Below are 19,667 nucleotides of genomic sequence, written 5' to 3'. Positions count from 1 at the left end.
TCTGGAGATCTCTTTAGAAATTCTTAGTTTTGGGGTCTTCCACTTTCCCCATTCTGACTTGGTGGGTCTGAAAGCAGGCACTGCATCTTTTCCAAAGCTCTTCAGGTGAACTTGAAGTGTGGCCAGGGATGAGAACCTCTGACTTTCAACAGCACTTCTGGTTTAGGAAGAAGTGAATCACAGGCACAGAATGAGCTCTCAGGAACGGCTGCTGAGCTAACAATTGCCACGACACTGTCTCCCCGTCCCAACTGCAGGTATTCCTAGACCTCTCCTGATGAAGGTTTCCAATTTTGGAACAGAAGAATCTTTGAAGAAAAATATTATTGAACTTCCAGAAATGACTCAGTCCTTCTCTGCTGCTTCTTTAGTCAGAAAGATCTGCCCCCATCCCTGTCTACTGCAGTCCCAATCCCTTTTTATTTCAACATATATATCTAAACCAACAACAAAAAATTGACTTGCACAACCAAGGTGAGGTGTTTGGCTTTAGGATAAAAGAAATAGCTTCATAAAACCTGCCCCCAGATTTCTCATTGCCTCTCCTCGTTTTCTCATATTTGTAGGGCACACTGAAAGCTCGGATTCATAAGATGTAGAAAGGGCAAAGAGTTAAGTTACAAACTCTTCCGAGGTCTGTTTCAACTCTAATGCTCTATAGCTCTGCTCCATCTAAACAAGGAATTCTGTTAAATTTGTAACCTGGACTTTTCTTGAATGCTGAGGTAATGTTTCTTGAAGTAGGGTATATATACCCAAGAAGAATAAAAATAATTTTGGAGGTTTTTTAATTCTCTGTGGGACTCATTACAAGTTTTGGTGATTATATATGAACACACTCTTGAAAGCATCTGGTACATGTAGGTGCTCAGTGCACATGAATTTCTCCTTCCGGCCAGATCTTTTATAGCAGAAAATTATCTTATTCTTCCATCTTTGTCTGCAAAGATGCTGCTAAGGAAAGATGTAGAAGAGTGTTAGGAGGGAGTTGGAGTATGGGAACAGGAAGTTCCCGAGAAGGCCACTGCATTAATTAATGGAATCAAAACAAGATTCCCTAAAGCAAAATCGATGCCAAATCTCTTTTCTCTAAACTATCCACAATGGTCCCCCATAAAGTTTGATTGACATTGAAATACAAAATGTAATAAGCTTTTTTTCCCTTAAATATATAATGTACGGAGAAAACCAGGTTAATAATGGTTTCCTGGCAGGGCTGTCAAAGGCGAGTGTGGATGAAGTAGAAATATGGTGCTCAGATATTGGAAAGAAACCACTGTTGAACTCTTCACATTTTTGTGTATAACCCAATGATTCTCAAACCTAAACTTGCATCAGAATTGCCTGGAGGGCTTATTAAAACATGATTGTTGGATGCCACCCTTGCATTAATTAATTACACATGCAACTGTTCTATTTTTAAACGGTCACATTTTAAGGTACTGGACTGAGGACTTCATCATGTGAATTTCAAATGGGACATAATTCAACCCCTAACCCAATCCTAGTGAGTGGGTAAGTGGTATCTCTTGGTTTTGATTTCCACTTTCCTAGTGACTAATGATGTTGAGCATTTTTAAATGTGTTTATTAGCCATTTTTATATCTCTTTTAAAAAAGTGTATAAAATTATTGGCCTATTTGTTAATTGGGTTATCCATTTATTATTGAATTATAAGAGCTCTTTATTATTCTGCATGCAAGTCCTGAAACATAAATAATATTTGCAAATATTTTAATCCATTCTGTGAATTTTATTTTCACTTTCTTGATGGTGTCCTTTGAAGAACATAGGATTTTTATTTTGATAAAGTGTAATTTATATATTTTTTCTTTTGTTGCTGTGCTTTTGGTATCATATTTAAGAAATAATTGCCTAATCTAAGGTTATGACAATTTCTTTATTCTATGTTTGCCTCTAAGAATTTTTAAATTTTACCTCTTATACTTAGGTCTTTCATTCATTTTGAGACAATTTTTGTATGTGGTGTAAAATAGGGGTCCTAATTTATTCTTTTGCATGTGCATATCTCGTTGTCCCTGCACCATTTGTTGAAAAGTGATTTTTTTTCCCCATTGAATGGCCTTGGCACTCTTGTCTAAAATTAATTGATGATAACTCTAAGACTTTATTTCTGGACTCTTTATTCCATTGATCTATATTTCTGTCATTGTTACTGAACAATGTGCTTGCTGCCTGACAGATAGAGAAGCCAATATTATGGAACTGGTTTTTGAGAAAAGCAAAACCTTTATCGTGAGGTTGGCTTGCAAGGAATTAGGAGGCAAAGTTCAAATCTGTCTCCCTATCTGGGATCTGGGACAAGTTTTACGGGTTAGGGAGGGTAAGCTAGTATGCAGAAGCACTGGTGGGGCAGGTTTCGATTGGAAGGACTTTAAACAAGACCATTTATGGTAAGGTTTGGTAAGGGGTCTTAACACTGGACATGCTTGGGCTCAGGTTTCTTGCTTTTAAAAATGTTTGGGCCCTCAGGTTCCAGTCATGTCTTGACCATTTGCTTCTGTGGTGGGGAGGAGAGGAATTTTTCTTCTGGGTGTTATTTATTCAAGGTTGACGTCTTCTTTTCTGCATTCTTCAGCTGCATGACTTACAACTTTTTGGCTTTGTGCCTGTATAATAACTTGACATACTATTATCAACAGAGTAGGGCCAGTTAGAACTGGTCCTGTGATTACATCATTATGCCAGTACCAATTGTCTTGATTACTAGCATTGTAGTAAGTTTTGAAATCAGGAAGCATGTGTCTCTTCAACTTTGGTCTTCTTTCTCAGGATTTTTGGCTCTTCTGTGTTCCTTACATTTCCATGTGAATTTTAGGATAAACTGTCACTATCTGCAAAAGAGGGAACTGGGATTTTTATGCCTATTGCATCAAAGCTGTAAATCAGCTTAGAGAATACTGTCATCTTAACAATATTAAGTCTTCTGGCCGGGCGCAGTGGCTCACGCCTGTAATCCCAGCACTTTGGGAGGCCGAGGCGGGTGGATCACGAGGTCAGGAGTTCGAGACCAGCCTGGCTAACATGGTAAAACCCCGTTTCTACTAAAAAAAAATAACAATAAAAAACTAGGCATGGTGGTGTGTGCCTGTAATCCCAGCTACTCAGGAGGCTGAGGCAGGAGAATTATTTGAACCCGGGAGGCGGAGGTTGCAGTGAGCCAAGATTGCGCCATTGCACTCCAGCCTGGGCAACAGGGTGAGATTCCGTCTCAAAAACAAAAACCAAAAAATAAACAAAAAAATACTAAGTCTTAAGTCTTCTGATCCATGAATGTAGACTGTTTTTCCATTCTTTCAGGTCTTCTTTACTTTTTAACAGTGTTCTGGATTTTTCAGCATTCCCGTCCTATAGTTCTTTGTTATATTTACTCCTGAGAATATTAGTTGTTTTGCTGCTATTATGAATGGAATTTTTTAAATTTCAATTTTATATTTTTCATTGATAGTATATAGAAATGCAATTGACTTTTGTATACTGATTTTGTAACCTGAAACCTTGCTGAACATGTTCATTCGTTCTAACAGTTTCCTTTTTGTGGATTTCTTAGAATTTTCTATATACAGTGTCATGTCATCCATTAAGGGGATAGGTTTACTTCTTCCTTTCTAATCTGGATGAGTTTAGTTTCTTTTTCTCACCTAAATTCCTTGGCTAGAACTCCAATACAATGTTGAATATAAGTAATGAAATCAGACATCTTTGGACTGTACTTGATCTTAAGGGGGAGCATCCAGTCTTTTGCCATTATGTGTAATGTTAGCTGTGGGGTTTAATAGATGAATTTTATCAGGTTGAGGAAATTTCATTTTATTTGTAATTTTCTCACTGTTTTTTTTTCATCAGAAGAGTGTTGGATTTTGTCTAATATTTTTGTTTGTGTCTTTAGAGATGATCATATGGTTTTTGTCATTTATTCTACAAAATACAGCATATTAAATTGATTGATTTTTGAGTTATCTTTTTTAAAGTTTACTTTAAGTTGTGGGATACATGTGCAGAACGTGCAGTTTTGTCACATAGGTATACATGTGCCATGGTGATTTGCTGCACCTATCAACCCATTATCTAGGTTTTAAGCCCCACATGCATTAGGTATTTGTCCTAATGCTCTCCCTCCCATTGCCCCCAACCCCCGAATAGGCCCCAGTGTGTGTTGTTCCCCTCCCTGTGTCCATCTGTTCTCACTGTTCAACTCCAACTTATGAGTGAGAACATGCGGTGTTTGGTTTTCTGTTCCTGTGCTTTTTAGCTGAGAATGATGGCTTCCAGCTTCATCCATGTCCCTGCAAAGGACATAAACTCATTCTTTTTTATGTATTCCATGGTGTATGTGTGCCACATTTTCTTTATTCAGTCTATCATTTATGGGCATTTGGGTTGGCTCTAAGTCTTGTAAATAGTGCTTCAATAAACATACGTGTGGATGTGTCTTTATAGTAGAATGATTTATACTCCTTTGGGTATATACCCAATAATGGGATTGCTGGGTCAAATGGTATTTCTGGTTCTAGATCCTTGAGGAATCGCCACACTGTCTTCCACAGTGGTTGAACTAATTCACACTCCCACCAAGAGTGTAAAAGCATTCCTATTTCTCCATAGCCTCATCAGCATTGGTTTCTTCCTGAGTTTTTAATGATCATCATTCTAACTGGCATGAGATGGTATCCATTGTGGTTTTGATTTGCATTTCTCTAATGACCAGTGATGATAAGGTTTTTTTCATATGTTTGTTGGCTGCATAAATGTCTTCTTTTGAGAAGCATCTGTTAACAACCTTCGCCCACTTTTTGATGGGGTTATTTTTTTCTTGTAAATTTGTTTAAGTTCCTTGTAGATTCTGAATATTAGACCTTTGTCAGATGGATAGATTGCAAAATTTTTCTCCCATTCTGTCAGTTGCTTGTTCACTCTGATGATAGTTTCTTTTGGTGTGCAGAAGCTCTTTAGTTTAATTAGATCCCATTTGTCAATTTTGGCTTTTGTGGCAATTGCTTTTGGTGTTTTAGTCATGAAGTCTTTGCCCATGCCTATGTCCTGAATGGTATTGCATAGATTTTCTTCTAGGGTTTTTATGGTTTTAGGTTTTACATTTAAGTCTTTAATCCATCTTGAGTTAATTTTTGTATAAGGTGTAAGGAAGGGGTCCAGTTTTTGCTTTCTGTTTATGGCTAGCCAGTTTTCCTGGCACCATTAATTAAATAGGAAATCCTTTCCCAGTTGCTTGTTTTTGTCAGGTTTGCTGAAGATCAGATGGTTATAGATGTGTGGTATTATTTCTGAGGTCTCCGTTCTGTTTTTTTTTTTTTTTTTTTTTCTTTGAGACGAGATCTTGCCGTGTCACCCAGGCTGGAGTGCAGTGGCACGATCTCGGCTCACTGCAACCTCTGCCTCCCTGGTTCAAGCAATTCTCCTGCCTCAGCTTCCTGAGTAGCTGGGATTACAGGCACGCACCACCACGCCTGGCTAATTTTTGTATTTTTAGTAGAGATGGGGTTTCACCATGTTGGTCAGGCTGGTCTTGAACTCCTTACCTGTGATCTGCCCGCCTTGGCCTCCCAAAGTGCTGGGATTACAGGCATGAGCCACTGTGCATGGCCAAGGCCTCCATTCTGTTCCATTGGTCTATATATCTGTTTTGGTACTGGTACCATGCTGTTTTGATTACTGTAGTCTTGTAGTACACTTTGTAGTCAGGTAATGTGATGCCTCCGGCTTTGTTCTTTTTGCTTAGAATTGTCTTGGCTATATGGACTCTTTTTTGGTTCCATAGGAAATTTAAAGTAGTTTTTTTCTAATTCTATGAAGAAAGTCAATGGTAGCTTGATGGGAATGGCATTGAATCTATAAATTACTTTGGGCAGTATGGCCATTTTCACGATATTTATTCTTCCTATCCATGAGCATGGATTTTTTTTCTATTTGTTTGTTTCCTTTCTTATTTCCTTAAGAGGTTTGTAGTTCTCCTTGAAGAGGTCCTTTATGTCTCTTATAAGTTGTATTCCTAGGTATTTTATTCTCTTTGTAGCAATTCTGAATGGGTGTTCACTCATAATTTGGCTCTCTGCTTGTCTATTTTTGGTGTATAGGAATGCTTGTGATTTTTGCACATTGATTTTGTATCCTGAGACTTTGCTGAAGTTGCTTCTCAGCTTAAGGAGGTTTTGTACTGAGATGATGGGGTTTCCTAACAGAGACAATTTGACTTTCTCTCTTCCTATATGAGTACCCTTTATTTATTTATTTTGTCTGATTGCTCTGGCCAGAACTTCAATATTATGTTGAATAGGAGTGGTGAGAGAGGGCATCCTTGTCTTACACCACTTTTCGATGGGAATGCTTCCAACTTTTGCCCATTTAGTATGATATGGGCTATGGGTTTGTCAGAAATAGCTCTTATTATTTTGAGATATGTTCCATCGATACCTAGTTTATGGAGAGTTTTTAGCCTGAAGGGATGTTGAATTTTATTGAAGGACTTTTCTGCATCTATTGAGATAATCATGTGGTTTTTGTCATTGGTTCTGTTTATGTGATGGATTATGTTTATTGATTTGTGTATGTTGAACCAGACTTGCATACCAGAGATGAAGCCTACTTGATCATGGTAGATAAGCTTTTTGATGTGCTGCTGGATTCAGTTTGTCAGTATTTTAGTGAGGATTTTTGCATTGATGTTCATCAGGGATATTGGACTGAAATTTTCTTTTTTGTTGTGTCTCTGCCAGGTTTCAGTATCAGGATGATACTGGCCTCATAAAATGACTTATGGAGGAGTCCCTGTTTTTCTATTATTTGGAATAGTGTCAGAAGGAATGGTATCAGCTTCTCTTTGTACCCCTGGTAGACCACATGTGAGATGAGATGATAGGTATGGACTACCTGGCATATGATAGATGCTTCCTAAATGAGATTCTAAAAAATAATTATGCTCCAAAAATATTTTTTAAATAGAATAATTTATGTTTTATTTTCTGTGTTTTATCTCACAGACATGTAGACTGCCAAAGTGTATGGGATGCATTCAAGGGTGCATTTATTTCAAAATATCCTTGCAACATTACAGAAGAAGACTATCAGCCACTAGTGAAGTTGGGAACTCAGACCGTACCTTGCAACAAGGTAATTGGGGGTATGCCATTGATTTTAAAACTGGGGATAAAAGCCAGTGGTAAAAATTCATGGGTCCAAATTTTGATTAGAATGAAGGAAGAGGAAAAATCCATACATTATAGTGTGAGTGTGGTTGGTAGGAATGGAATTTGCAGGCCATTGAGGGGCCATGATATAATCAAGATTTAGTACTTCTGGAGAAGGGAGATAAGAGATAAATGGGGATAAGATAAATGGGGATACAGAAATAGGAAAGGGGCTTTGGCCAAAAACTAGGCAGAAAAAACCTAACACCAAACCCAACTCAAACAAACAAATTAACACAACCTATATAATAACAAAACTTTCCCCTGACTTAATGATAGTAGTAGTAGTAATAATAACAATGCCAAATTACACTTGCAGAGTGCTTTTTTTCTTTTTCTTGCTTACAAAAGACTCTCCTAATCCTTATCTTCTTAGGCCTTCATAGCCATTCTGTGGAATGGGCAGGTCAGGTGTCAGCATCCCCATTTTACCAGTGAGAAAACTGAGGCTTGGTGTGTTTAGCTGACCAGTGTTGCCCAAGTTTGGCAGGCTTGAAAGTGACCAGTTTAAATGTAAGTAGTATGAGACTTGGAGCCACAGAGGCCTGGATTCTAATACATTGGTTATATTGGAAAAGGTCTATCAGAGTGCACCTTTTCTATAGTCGATGTTTAAGGCAAAATTCCGCATGCCTAAAATTTTCTTTGTGAAGCCCTTAAAACCACCCAGAAATTTCAGCCTCTCATTCCATTGTTAGTGAGCTGGAGTCATTGTGAAACTTCTCCATTCACGAGGCATGATGCCCTATGCAGAAAAGATGTTTGGCAAATAATAACCCAGGCTGACATTTGTCAAATAAGTGACTATGCGATGGATAGTATGCTAAGCAATTTACTTGCATTTATCTCAGTTAATTTCCCTAGCACCCCATTAGTTTATTTCAGTCATTATCGTTACCATTTTACAGGTGTAGAAAGTGGGGCTTAGTGATGTTTTGGTTGCTCAAGGTGAAACATGTGATAAGTGATGATGATGCTGGGCTTCAATGAGGACTGGGGTTTTCGGTCCCATGCTTTAAACCAGTATCCTTCACTGACTCCCATTTAGAATGAATAGGGGGAGGAGCCAAGATGGCTGAATAGGAACAGCTCCAGTCTGCAGCTCCCAGTGAGACTGATGCAGAAGGTGGGTGATTTCTGCATTTCCATCTGAGATCAGGAGGTTTCCTCATGTGTCTACACCACCAGGGCCCTGGATTTCAAGCACAAAACTGAGCTGCTGTTTGGGCAGACACCAAGCTAGGTGCAGGAGTGTTTTTCGTGCCCCAGTGGTGCTTGGAACCCCAGTGGGACAGCACTGTTTACTCCCCTGGAATGGGGGCTGAAGCCAGGGATCCAAGTGGTCTCGCTCAGCAGGTCTCACTCCTACAGAGCTCAGCAAGCTAAGAACCACTGGCTTGAAATTCTTGCTGCCAGCACAGCAGTCTGAAGTTGACCTGGGATGATGGAGCTGGGTGGGGGAGCAGCATCCACCATTACTGAGGCTTTAATAGGCGGTTTTCCCCTGATAGTGCTAAGGAGGCTGGGAAGTCTGGACTGGGTGTGGCAACGTGGCTGTGGCCAGACTGCTTCTCTAGATTCCTCCTCACTGGGCAGGGCATCTCTGAAGGAAAGGTAACAACCCCAGTCAGGGGCTTGCAGACAAAACCTCCATCTCTCTGGGACAGAGCACCTGGCAGAAGGGGCGGCTGTGGGCGCATCTTCAGTGGATTTAATCATTTCTGCCTGCTGGCTCTGAAGACAGCAGCTGATCCTGACAAAAGGGATTCTCCTAGCACAGCACACCAACTCTGCTAAAGGACACATTGCCTCCTCAAGTCAATCCCTGACCCCTGTGTCTCCTGACTGGGGGAGACTGCCCAACAGGGGTTGACAGACATATCATACAGGAGAGCTCTGGCTGGCATCAGGCTGGTACCCCTCTGGAATGAAGCTTTTAGAAGAAGGAGCAGGCTGTCATCTTTGCTGTTCTGTAGCCTCCACTGGTGATACTTTCAGGTGTGGGAGGAACCCCGGTGAATAGGGTCTGGAGTGGAACCCCTGCACACTGCAGCAGCCCTATGGAAGAAAGGGTCTGACTGCTAAAAGGAAAAACAGAAAGCGACAACATCAATGAAAAAGACCCCACAAAAACCCACCCAAGGGTCAGTAGCCTCAAAGATCAAAGGTAGATAAATACATGAAGATGAGAAAGAATCAGCACAAAAATGCTGAAAACTCAAAAAACCAGTGTGCCTCTTCTCCTCCAGATGATTTTAACACATCTCCAACAAGGGCATAGAACTCGGCTGAGACCCATAAAAAAGAATGAGTTCATGTCCTTTGCAGGGACATGGATGAAGCTGGAAACCATCATTCTCAGCAAACTATCACAAGATCAGAAAACCAAAGACCACATGTTCTCACTCATAAGTGGGAGTTGAACAATGAGAACACATGGATACAGGGAGGGGAACATCACACAACAGGGCATGTTGGAGAGGGGAACTAGGTGAGGGATAACATTAGGGAGAAATACCTAATGTAGATGATGGGTTGATGGGTGCAGCAAACCACCATGACATATGTATACCTATGTAATAAAACTGCACATTCTGCACATGTAACCCAGAACTTAAAGTATAAAAAAACCAAAGATACTAGCTACATTTACCCAATGTTAAAAAAAAGACCTGGGCTGAGGCTGAGATGGATGAATTGACAGAAGTAGACTTCAGAAGATGCGTAATAATGAAATTCACTGAGCTAAAGGTGTATGTTCATACCCATTGCAAAGAAGCTAAGAACCATGATAAAACACAGGAGCTGTTAAAGAGAATAACTAGTTTAGAGAGGAACATAAATGACCCGATGGAGCTGAAAAAGTTCCCACAACATGGGAACTTCACGATGCAAACACAAGTATCAATAACTGAATAGACCAAACGGAAGAAAGGATATCAGAGCTTGAAGACTATCTTGCTGAAATAAGACACGCAGACAAGATTAGACAAAAAAGAATGAAAAGGAATGAACAAAACCTCTGAGAACTATGGGATTATGTAAAAAGAACCTATGACTGATTGGGGGTACCTGAAAGAGACAGGAAGAATGGAACCAAGTTGGAAAACACACTTCAGGACATCATCCAGGAGAACTTCTTCAACCTAGCAAGACAGGCCAACATTCAAATTCAGGAAATCCAGAGGACCCCAGTAAGATACGCCATGAGAAGATCAACCCCAAGACACATAATCATCAGATTCTGCAGGTCACCTATATAGGGAAGCCCATTAGACAAACAGCAGACCTCTCAGCAGAAACCGTACAAACCAGAAGAGACTGGGGGCCAAAATTCAACATTCTTAAAGAAAATAATTTCCAACCTTGAATTTCATATCTAACCAAACTAAGCTTCATAAATGAAGGAGAAATAAAATCTTTTTCAGACAAGCAAAAGGTAAGGGAATTCATCATCACCAGTCCTGCCTTGCAAGAACTCCTGAAGGAAGCACTAAATATGGAAAGGAAAAACCATTATCAGCCACTACAGAAACACACTGAAGTACAGAGACCAATGACACTATGAAGCAACTACATAAACAAGTCTTCAAAATAACCAGCTAGCATCATGATAACTGGATCAAATTCACACATAACAAAATTAGCCTTAAGTGTAAGTGGGCTAAATGTCCCAATTAAAAGACATAGAATGACAAGCTGGATAGTCAAGATCAATTGGTGTGCTGTATACAAGAGACCTATCTCACATGCAAAGACACACATAGACTCAAAATAAAGGGATGGAGGAATATTTACAAAGCAAATGGAAAATGGAAAAAGCAGGGGTTGCAATCCTAGTTTATGACAAAACAGACTTTAAACCAACAAAAATCAAAAAAGAAAAAGAACGGTATTACATAATGATAAAGGGGTGAATTCAACAAGGAGAGAGAACTATCTTAAACATGTATGCACCCAATATAGGAACACTGAGATTCATAAAACAAGTTCTTAGAGACCTACAAAGAGACTTAGATACCCACACAATAATAGTGGGAGAATTTAACACCCCACTGTCAATATTAGACAGATCATCAAGACAGAAAATTAACAAAGATATTCACGACCTGAACTCAGCTCAGGATCAAGTGGACCTGATAGATAATCTACCAAACTCTCCATGACAAAGCAACAGAATATACATTGCTCTTGGTGCCACATGGCATCTACTCTAAAATTGATCACACAATTGGAAGTAAATTACTTCTCAGCAAATGCAGAAGAACTAAAATCATAACAGTCTCACAGACCACAGCACAATCAAATTAGAACTCAAGATTAAGAAACTCACTGAAAACCAATTACATGGAAATTGAACAACCTGCTCCTGAATGACTCCTGGGTAAATAATAAAATTAAGCCAGAAATTAACAAGTTCTTTGAAATTAATAGGAAAAAGACCATGTATCAGAATCTCTGGGATGCAATAAAAGCAGTGTTAAGAGAGAAATTTATAGCACTAAATGCCCCCATCAAAAAGCTAGGAAGATATCAAATCGACATCCTAACATCGCAACTAAAAGAGCTAGAGAACCAAGAGAAAACAAATTCCAGAGCTAGCAGAAGACAAGAAATAACCAAGCTCAGAGCAGAACTGAAGGAGATAGAGACACAAAAATCCCTTCAAAAAATAAATGAATGCAGGAGGTGGTTTTTTGGAAAAAAAATTAATAAAATGGATAGATGACTAGCTAGACTAATAAAAAAGAAAATAGAGAAGAATCAGATGGATACAATAAAATGATAAAGGGGATATCACCACTGATCCCACAGAAATACGAACAACCATCAGATAATACTATAAATACCTCTATGCAAACAAACTAGAAAATCTAGAAGAAATGAATAGATTTCTGGATACATACACCCTCCCAAGACTGAACCAGGAAGAAGTTGAGTCCCTGAATAGGCCAGTAACAAATTCTACAGTTGAGGCAGTAATAAATACCAACCAGAAAAAAAAAAGTTCAGGACCAGACAGATTTACACCTGAATTCTACCAGAGTTACAAAGAGGAGCTAATACCCTTTCTTCTGAAACTATTCCAAAAAATTGAAAAGGCAGGACCCCTCCCTAACTCGTTTTATGAGACTAGCATCATCCTGATACCAAAACCTGGCAAAGATAAAACAAGAAAAGAAAATTTCAGGCCAATATCCCGAAGAACATCAATGTAAAAATTCTCAATAAAATACTGGCAAACTCATGATCCTATAACTAGAAAACATGTCATCTGCAAACAAAGATAATTTTATTTCCTTTCTTCCTATTTGAATAGACTTTATTTCTTTCTCTTGCCTGATTGCCCCAGTCAGAACATCCAATACTATGTTGAATAGGAGTGGTGAGAGAGGGCATCGTTGTCTTGTGCCGGTTTTCAGCCCCAGAGCTTCTTAAGCTGATAAGCAACTTCAGCAAAGTCTCAGGATACAAAATCAATGTGCAGAAATCACAAGCATTCCTATACACCAACAACACGCAGGCAGAGAGCCAAATCATGAATGAACTCCCATTCACAAAGGGAATAAAATACCTAAGAATACAGCTAACAAGGGAAGTGAAGGACCTCTTCGTGGACAACTGCAATCCACTGCTCAAGGAAATCAGATAGGGCACAAAAAAATGGAAAAACATTCCATCCTCATGGATAGGAAGCATCAATATTGTGAAAATGGCCATACTGCCCGAAGTAATTTATAGATTCAATGCTATTCCCTTTAAACTATGATTGACATTCTTCACAGAATTAGAAGAAACTATTTTCAAATTTATATGGAACCAAAAAAAGCTCATATAGCCAAGACGATCCTAAGCAAATAGAATAAAGCTGGAGGCATCATACTACCCAACATCAAACTGTACTACAAGGCTACAGACACCAAAATAGCATGGTACTGGTACGAAAATAAACACATAGACCAATAGAACAGAGTAGAGATCTCAGAAATAAAACTGCACATATACAGCTGGCTGATCTTTGACAAACCTGATGAAAGCAAGCAATGGGGAAAGTATTCCCTATTTAATAACTGGTGCTTGAGAACTATTTAGCCATATGCAGACAATTGAGACTGGACCCCTTCCTTGCAACTCATAAAAAAATTAAGATGAATTAGAGACTTAAATGTATAACCCAAAACTATAAAAACCTTAGAAGAAAATCTATGCAATACTATTCAGGACATAGGCACAGGCAAAGATTTCATTATGAAATTGCCGAATGCAATTGTAACAAAAGCAAAAATTGACAAGTGGGATCTAATTAAACTGAAGTGCTTCTGCACAGCAAAATAAACTATCATCAGAGTGAAAAGAAAACCTACAGAATGGGAGAAGAGTTTTGCAATCTATCCATCTGACAAAAGTCTAACATCCAGAATTTAAAAAGAACTTAAACAAATTTACAAGAAAAAAATAAACAGCACCATCAAAAAGTAGGCAAAGGACATGAACAGACTCAAAAGAAGACATTCATGTGGTCAACGACATATGAAAAAAAGCTCAATATCACTGGTCATTAGAGAAATGCAAATCAAAACCACGATATCATGCCAGTCAGAATGGCATTATTGAAAAGTCAAGAAACAACAGATGCTGGTGAGATTGTGGAGAGATAAAAATGCTTTTACATTGTTGGTGGGAATGTAAATTAGTTCAACCATTGTGGAAGACAGTGTGGCAATTCCTCAAAGATCTAGAACCAGAAATACCATTTGACCCAGTAATCCCATTACTGGGTATATACCCAAAGGAATAAAAATCATTCTGTTCTAAAGATACATGCACACATATGTTCATTGCAATGCCATTCACAATAGCAAAGACGTGGAATCAACCCAAATGCCCATCAATGATAGGCTGGATAAAGAAAATGTGGTACGTATACACCATGGAATATTATGCAGCCATAAAAAGGAATAAAATCATGTCCCTTGTAGGGACATGGATGGAGCCAGAAGCCATATCTTCAGCAAACTAACACAGGAACATGCAAGCACCACATGTTCTCACTTATAAGTGGGAGCTGAACAATGAGAACACATGGACACCGGGAGGGGAAAAACACACACTGCAGCTCGTTGGGGTTGGGGTGAGGGGAGTGAGAACATTAGGAAAAATAACTAATGCATACTGGACTTAATACCTAGGTGATGGGTTAATAGGTGCAACAAACCCATGGCACATATTTACCTATGTAACAAACCTGCACCTCCTGCATGTGTACCCTGGAACTTATAAAAATAAAAATAAAAAAAAATAGATTCATAAAACAGAATATAATTCTGAACTTTGACTCTCTGTACCTTTAAGAGGAACCCTTAAATACAAAAAATCTATTGTATTTTTTTTTTGGTAGGGGTAGGGAATATTTAGGGAATTTGGAAGGGGTTATATAGTTCTTTAAGAATCAAAGAGCACATCTTCCTGAAAACAGCATGTAGACAAAGTTTTTTTGGAGATAAGCTTAGGAATATTGTAACTCTCTAATGCCACCTCCAGATGTGATCCCATGTTGATTATAAGATTTTGATCAGTGACTTTCAGACTTTTTTGACTGCAACCTAGAATAAAAATAAACATTTACATTATGACCTAGAACACACGCACACACACACATACACACACCCACACTCTCTCTCTCTCCCCTACACTCTCGTGCACTCAGAAATCATTGATGCATACAACAATTCTTATTCATACTATGGGTGATTTACTTTGATATGCTCTGTTCTCTTTTCATTTACAAAACCATAGATTTATTTTGTTTTGTCATGCTAAGTTGATCTCAGTAATAGATTGTATTTATTCTTCCTTAGACTCTTCTTTGGAGCAGAATAAAAGATCTGGCCCATCAGTTCACACAGGTCCAGCGGGACATGTTCACCCTGGAGGACACACTGCTAGGCTACCTTGCTGATGACCTCACGTGGTGTGGAGAATTCAACACTTTCGGTGAGGCTCTGGGCCCTGTGGGATTGCCCAGGGATGTCTAGGGTGAACAGAGTGAGTTCTGCTGAGGGCCCTGAACGGTCAGTGTGGAGGACAGAGCCACAGGTACCCACCCTGATGCCATCTATACTTATCTTAGTCCGTTTGTGTTGCTATAAAGGAATACCTGAGGCTGGGTAATTTATAAAGAAAAGAGGTTTATTGGGCTCGCAGTTATGCAGGCTGTACAAGAAACAGGGCACCAGCATATGCTTCTGGTGAGGGCCTGAGGCTGTTTCCATCATGGAGAAGGGGAAGGGGAGCTGGCCTGTACAGAGATCACACGGTGAGGGAGGAAGGCAAAGAGACGTCAGGGGAGATGCCAGGCTCTTTATAATGACCAGCTCTCCTGGGAACTAGTCGAGTAAGAACTCACTCATTACTACAAAGACAGCACCATGCCATTCATGCGGGATCATCCCTATGACCCAAACACCTCCTACTAGTCCCCAGCTGCAACACTGAGGATCCAATTTCAACATAAGGTTTAGAGAGTTAAATATCCAAACTATAGCACTACCCTTAATGGCATCTCAGGCTGATGTAAAGTAGCATTCCCTGTTTTCTTGAAAAATTGACTTCAGAGTTTGGGATTGCCCATGCCCCCTAATTCCCTTCTTTTGAGTGCTCACATAGCCTGCTTCTGAATTCTTGGTATTTTGCTCTCTATAAGGTCATCATTCAGGTCCAAAGAATTCTAGAATGGGATGAGGTCTAGATCATTCAAGTATGTGTGTGTGTGTGTGTACACAAAAGTGTTTCTTACAACAGTGATACAATAGCAACCAAAGCTAAAGCAACTTAATATCCATTAATAGGATTCTTAACCATAAAGCCTTTAAAAAAAGTATAGCTATCTTTATACCTACTAATTTTAAGTGAATAAAGCAAGTTGCACAACAGTATGTGTACATTTTAAACATACATGCTTACATTAGCATAGGGAAAAGTCTGGAAGGATCTATATCAAATTGTTGACAATAGTTACCCTTTGAGAAGTGATGTGGAGGTAGGAGGGGAAGGGAAAATTCAGAGCGACATTTGCTTTTTTCTTTTATGCATTTCTGTAATGTGCAAGTATTTGTTTTTTCAAATAATCATGGTTTATTTTTGTAATTGAAAATAATGCAAACCTGGGACAAAGAAGCTATAATAAGATAAGCTTTTAAAAATAAACAATGAAAAGTAGTAAAAATAAGAATAGAACTATATAAAGTAAAAATATTCACCATACAAACAAAAAGGAAAAAAAAAAAAAGAAGTGAAAACTGCAATAGGGTTTTGGTTGTAGGAAATCCCTTCCCATGGTGAGGTATTGAGATTTTCTGGGCAGGATAAGGCTACATCTGAAAAATGATGGCAAAGCCAGTGCCTCAGATGGAAGAGTCCAGTCCATGGCTACTGTGATGATTCTGAAGAACAAGAACCTTGGTCTCGGTTTTTACAAATGAAACTTCAGTGTTAAAGGATAAATTGTAATAGAAACTGATAACGTGTCATTTAAAAGATGGTAACTATACCCTCATCAGGAGTATATATGAGGCCAGGTACAGTGGCTTATACCTGCAATCTCAGTACTTTGGGAGGTGGAAGAGGGAGGATCACTTGAACCCAGGAGTTTAAGACCGGCCTGGGCAACATAGTAAGACCCCATCTCTATTTTATACTAAAAAAAGAAAAGTAAAGAATGTATATGAGATAGTTTATTTACCTATATGCCCACTAACACCAGATGTTGTTACTTTAAAATTTTTTGGCTCATTTGAGAAGAAAATAATATCTCAATTTAGTTTGAACTTCTTTGATGGTGAGGCTACTATATATACATAAAAGGTAGATTTTCTGTTTCTTCTGTGAGCTGGCAGTTCATGTATTTCGACCATCTGTACTGGGATATCTATTATTTTCTAATTAGTAGAAGTTCTTTATAGATTAATAAGAGCTACTATGTATTAAGTACTCACAAAGAGCCAGTGTTCCATGTGCTATGTATGTAGTCACTCATTTAATCCTCCATGGCCCCATGAGCTCATATGGTGATCCCATGTTAGAGAGAGGAAGTCTGAGACATGGAGTTAAGTAGTTTGCCAGCCGGTAAATGGCAAAGCACGAAGCAAACTCAGATTAACTTGAGAAACGTTGCTCTTAACCGCCATGTTTTTCTGCCCGCTTTCTGGCTCAAGGTGGAAATCTGTTTTTCTTACTTTGGACTTTACGTAGTGTTTATGGTCTGTCTTTTGCCACCAGAAATGCAGAAAACCTGTCCGTTCTCTTCCTTATAGCTTCTGTGTTTCATATCTTCCTTAAAAAGATGTTCTTAGAGAAGTATTCTTCTGTATTTCCACCTAGTATTTTTACTTTCACAATGTTTAAAATGTTTTCCATATTTAAATCTTGAGTCTTCCCACCTAGAATATGGTAATATAAATATGTTTTTCCATTAATCTTTTTAGATTTTATAGTTTTTCCCATGTCCCATGTTTTCCTTTTTAAAAATGACTGTTTTATTGGTCATTTATTTAACATTTTTAGCTTTCAAATGTATTTACAGTAGACTTCTTTCCTTTTATTTTTCAATTTGTTACTTCAATTTGTATTGAAATAAAGTAGAGAAAATGAAATAATTTATTTTTAAGAGCTGATTTATTTATAGCTCAGACTTCTCTATTTTTGCCTTCTTTTAAATTGAATTATGTATATGTAGTTTTATTTCTCTATATTCTAATACTTTGGCCTCAATTTTTAATTTCTTCTTATTTTATAGATTATCTTTCAAGTTCCTGATGTATATATATTTATTTCATTTTTATTCTAAGTTGACAATTTATAATTGTATGTATTTGTGGGGTACAAAATGAATTTATGAATACAATGTAGGATAATTAAATCAAGCTAATTAACATATCCACCACGTCAAATACTTTTTTTAGTTTTTGAGACAGAGTCTCACTCTATCACCCAGGCTGGGGTGCAGTGGTGCAGTCACAGTTCACTGCAGCCTTGACCTCCCAGGCACAGGTGGTTCTCCCACCTTAGCCTCCCAGGTAGCTGGGACTACAGGTGCATGCCACCACAACTGGTTAATTTTTTGTATTTTTTTTGGAGACAGGATTTCACCATGTTGCCCAGGCTGATCTTGAACTCCTGGGCTCAAGCCATCCACCCTCTTCAACCTCCCAAAGTGTTGGGATTACAGGTGTGAGCCACCATGCCTGGCCTCAAATACCTACTTTTTGTAGTGAGAAAATGTGAAGTTTACTGTCTTAGCAATGTTGAAATGTACAGCACACTATTGTTGACTACAATCACCATGCTGTGCAATAAATATTTTTAAAAACCCTTTTTGTCTAATTGAGATTTTGTACTCTTTGACCATCATCTTCCCATTCCTTCCAACTTCTGGCCTCTGTATCCACCATTCTATTATCTGCTTCTATGAACTTGACTGTTTTAGGTTCCATATATGTTAGGACATGCAGCATTTGTCTTTCTGTGCGTGGCTTATTTTACTTAGCATATTGTTTTCCAGTTCCATCTATATTGTCGCAAATGACAGAATTTCTTTCTTTTTAAAGTCTGAATAATATTCCATTGTGTATATATACCACACTTTATTTATCCATTCATCTGTTGATGGACTCAGGTTGATTCCATATCTTGGCTATTGTAAATAGTGCTGCAATGAACATGGTGGAGCAGGTATTTCTTTGCCAAACTGATTTGAAATCTTTTGGGTAAATACCCAGAAGTGGAATTGCTGGATCATATGGTAGTATTCTATTTTTAGTTTGTTGAGGAACTTTCATTACATTTTCCATAATGGGTATACTAATTTACTTTCCCAATAGTGTACAAATAAACCCCTTTCTTCACATTCTGGCCAACACTTGTTATCTTTCATCTTTTTGATTATACCCTTCTGACAGGTGTGAGATGATGTCTCATTGTGGTTTTAATTTTTATTTCCCTAGTGATTAGGAAACTTGAGCCTTTTAAAATATATTTGTTGGCCATTTGTATGTCTTTTGAAAAATGTCTATTCAGGTCCACCTTTAAATTCTTTTTTTTTTTTTTCTTGTTTTTGAGTTGTTTGAGTTCCTTATGTATTTTGTTTTTGTTTGTTTTTAATTTTTAATTTTTGTGCACACATAATAGGTGTGTATATTTATGGGGTACATGAGATGTTTTGATATAGATATGCAGTGCATAATAATTGCATCATGAAAAATGTGGTCTCTTTCCCCATAAGCATTTATCTTTTATGTTACAAACAATCCAATTTTACTCTTTTAGTTATTTTAAAACAGGGGTGTCCAATTTTTTGGCTTACCTGGGCCACATTGGAAGAATTGTCTTGGGCCACACATAAAATACACTAATACTAATGATAACTGTTGGGCTGGAAAAAAATCG

General features: G+C 38.2%; 1 protein-coding gene across 1 annotated transcript in view; it reads left to right on the top strand.

Annotated features, from left to right (window-relative positions):
* Nucleotides 1-19,667, top strand: part of CD38 (CD38 molecule) — a 68,657-nt gene that overhangs the window by 28,754 nt on the left and 20,236 nt on the right. Inside the window, exons 2-3 of the mRNA XM_011984105.1 lie at nucleotides 7,017-7,146; nucleotides 15,083-15,218. Of these exons, the coding sequence (XP_011839495.1) occupies nucleotides 7,017-7,146; nucleotides 15,083-15,218 (266 nt within the window). The remainder of the gene's footprint in view (nucleotides 1-7,016; nucleotides 7,147-15,082; nucleotides 15,219-19,667) is intronic.

Source organism: Mandrillus leucophaeus, unplaced genomic scaffold, assembly GCF_000951045.1.
Source record: "Mandrillus leucophaeus isolate KB7577 unplaced genomic scaffold, Mleu.le_1.0 Scaffold261, whole genome shotgun sequence".
NCBI lineage: Eukaryota > Metazoa > Chordata > Mammalia > Primates > Cercopithecidae > Mandrillus > Mandrillus leucophaeus.
This window is presented reverse-complemented; position numbering and strand designations above follow the sequence as displayed.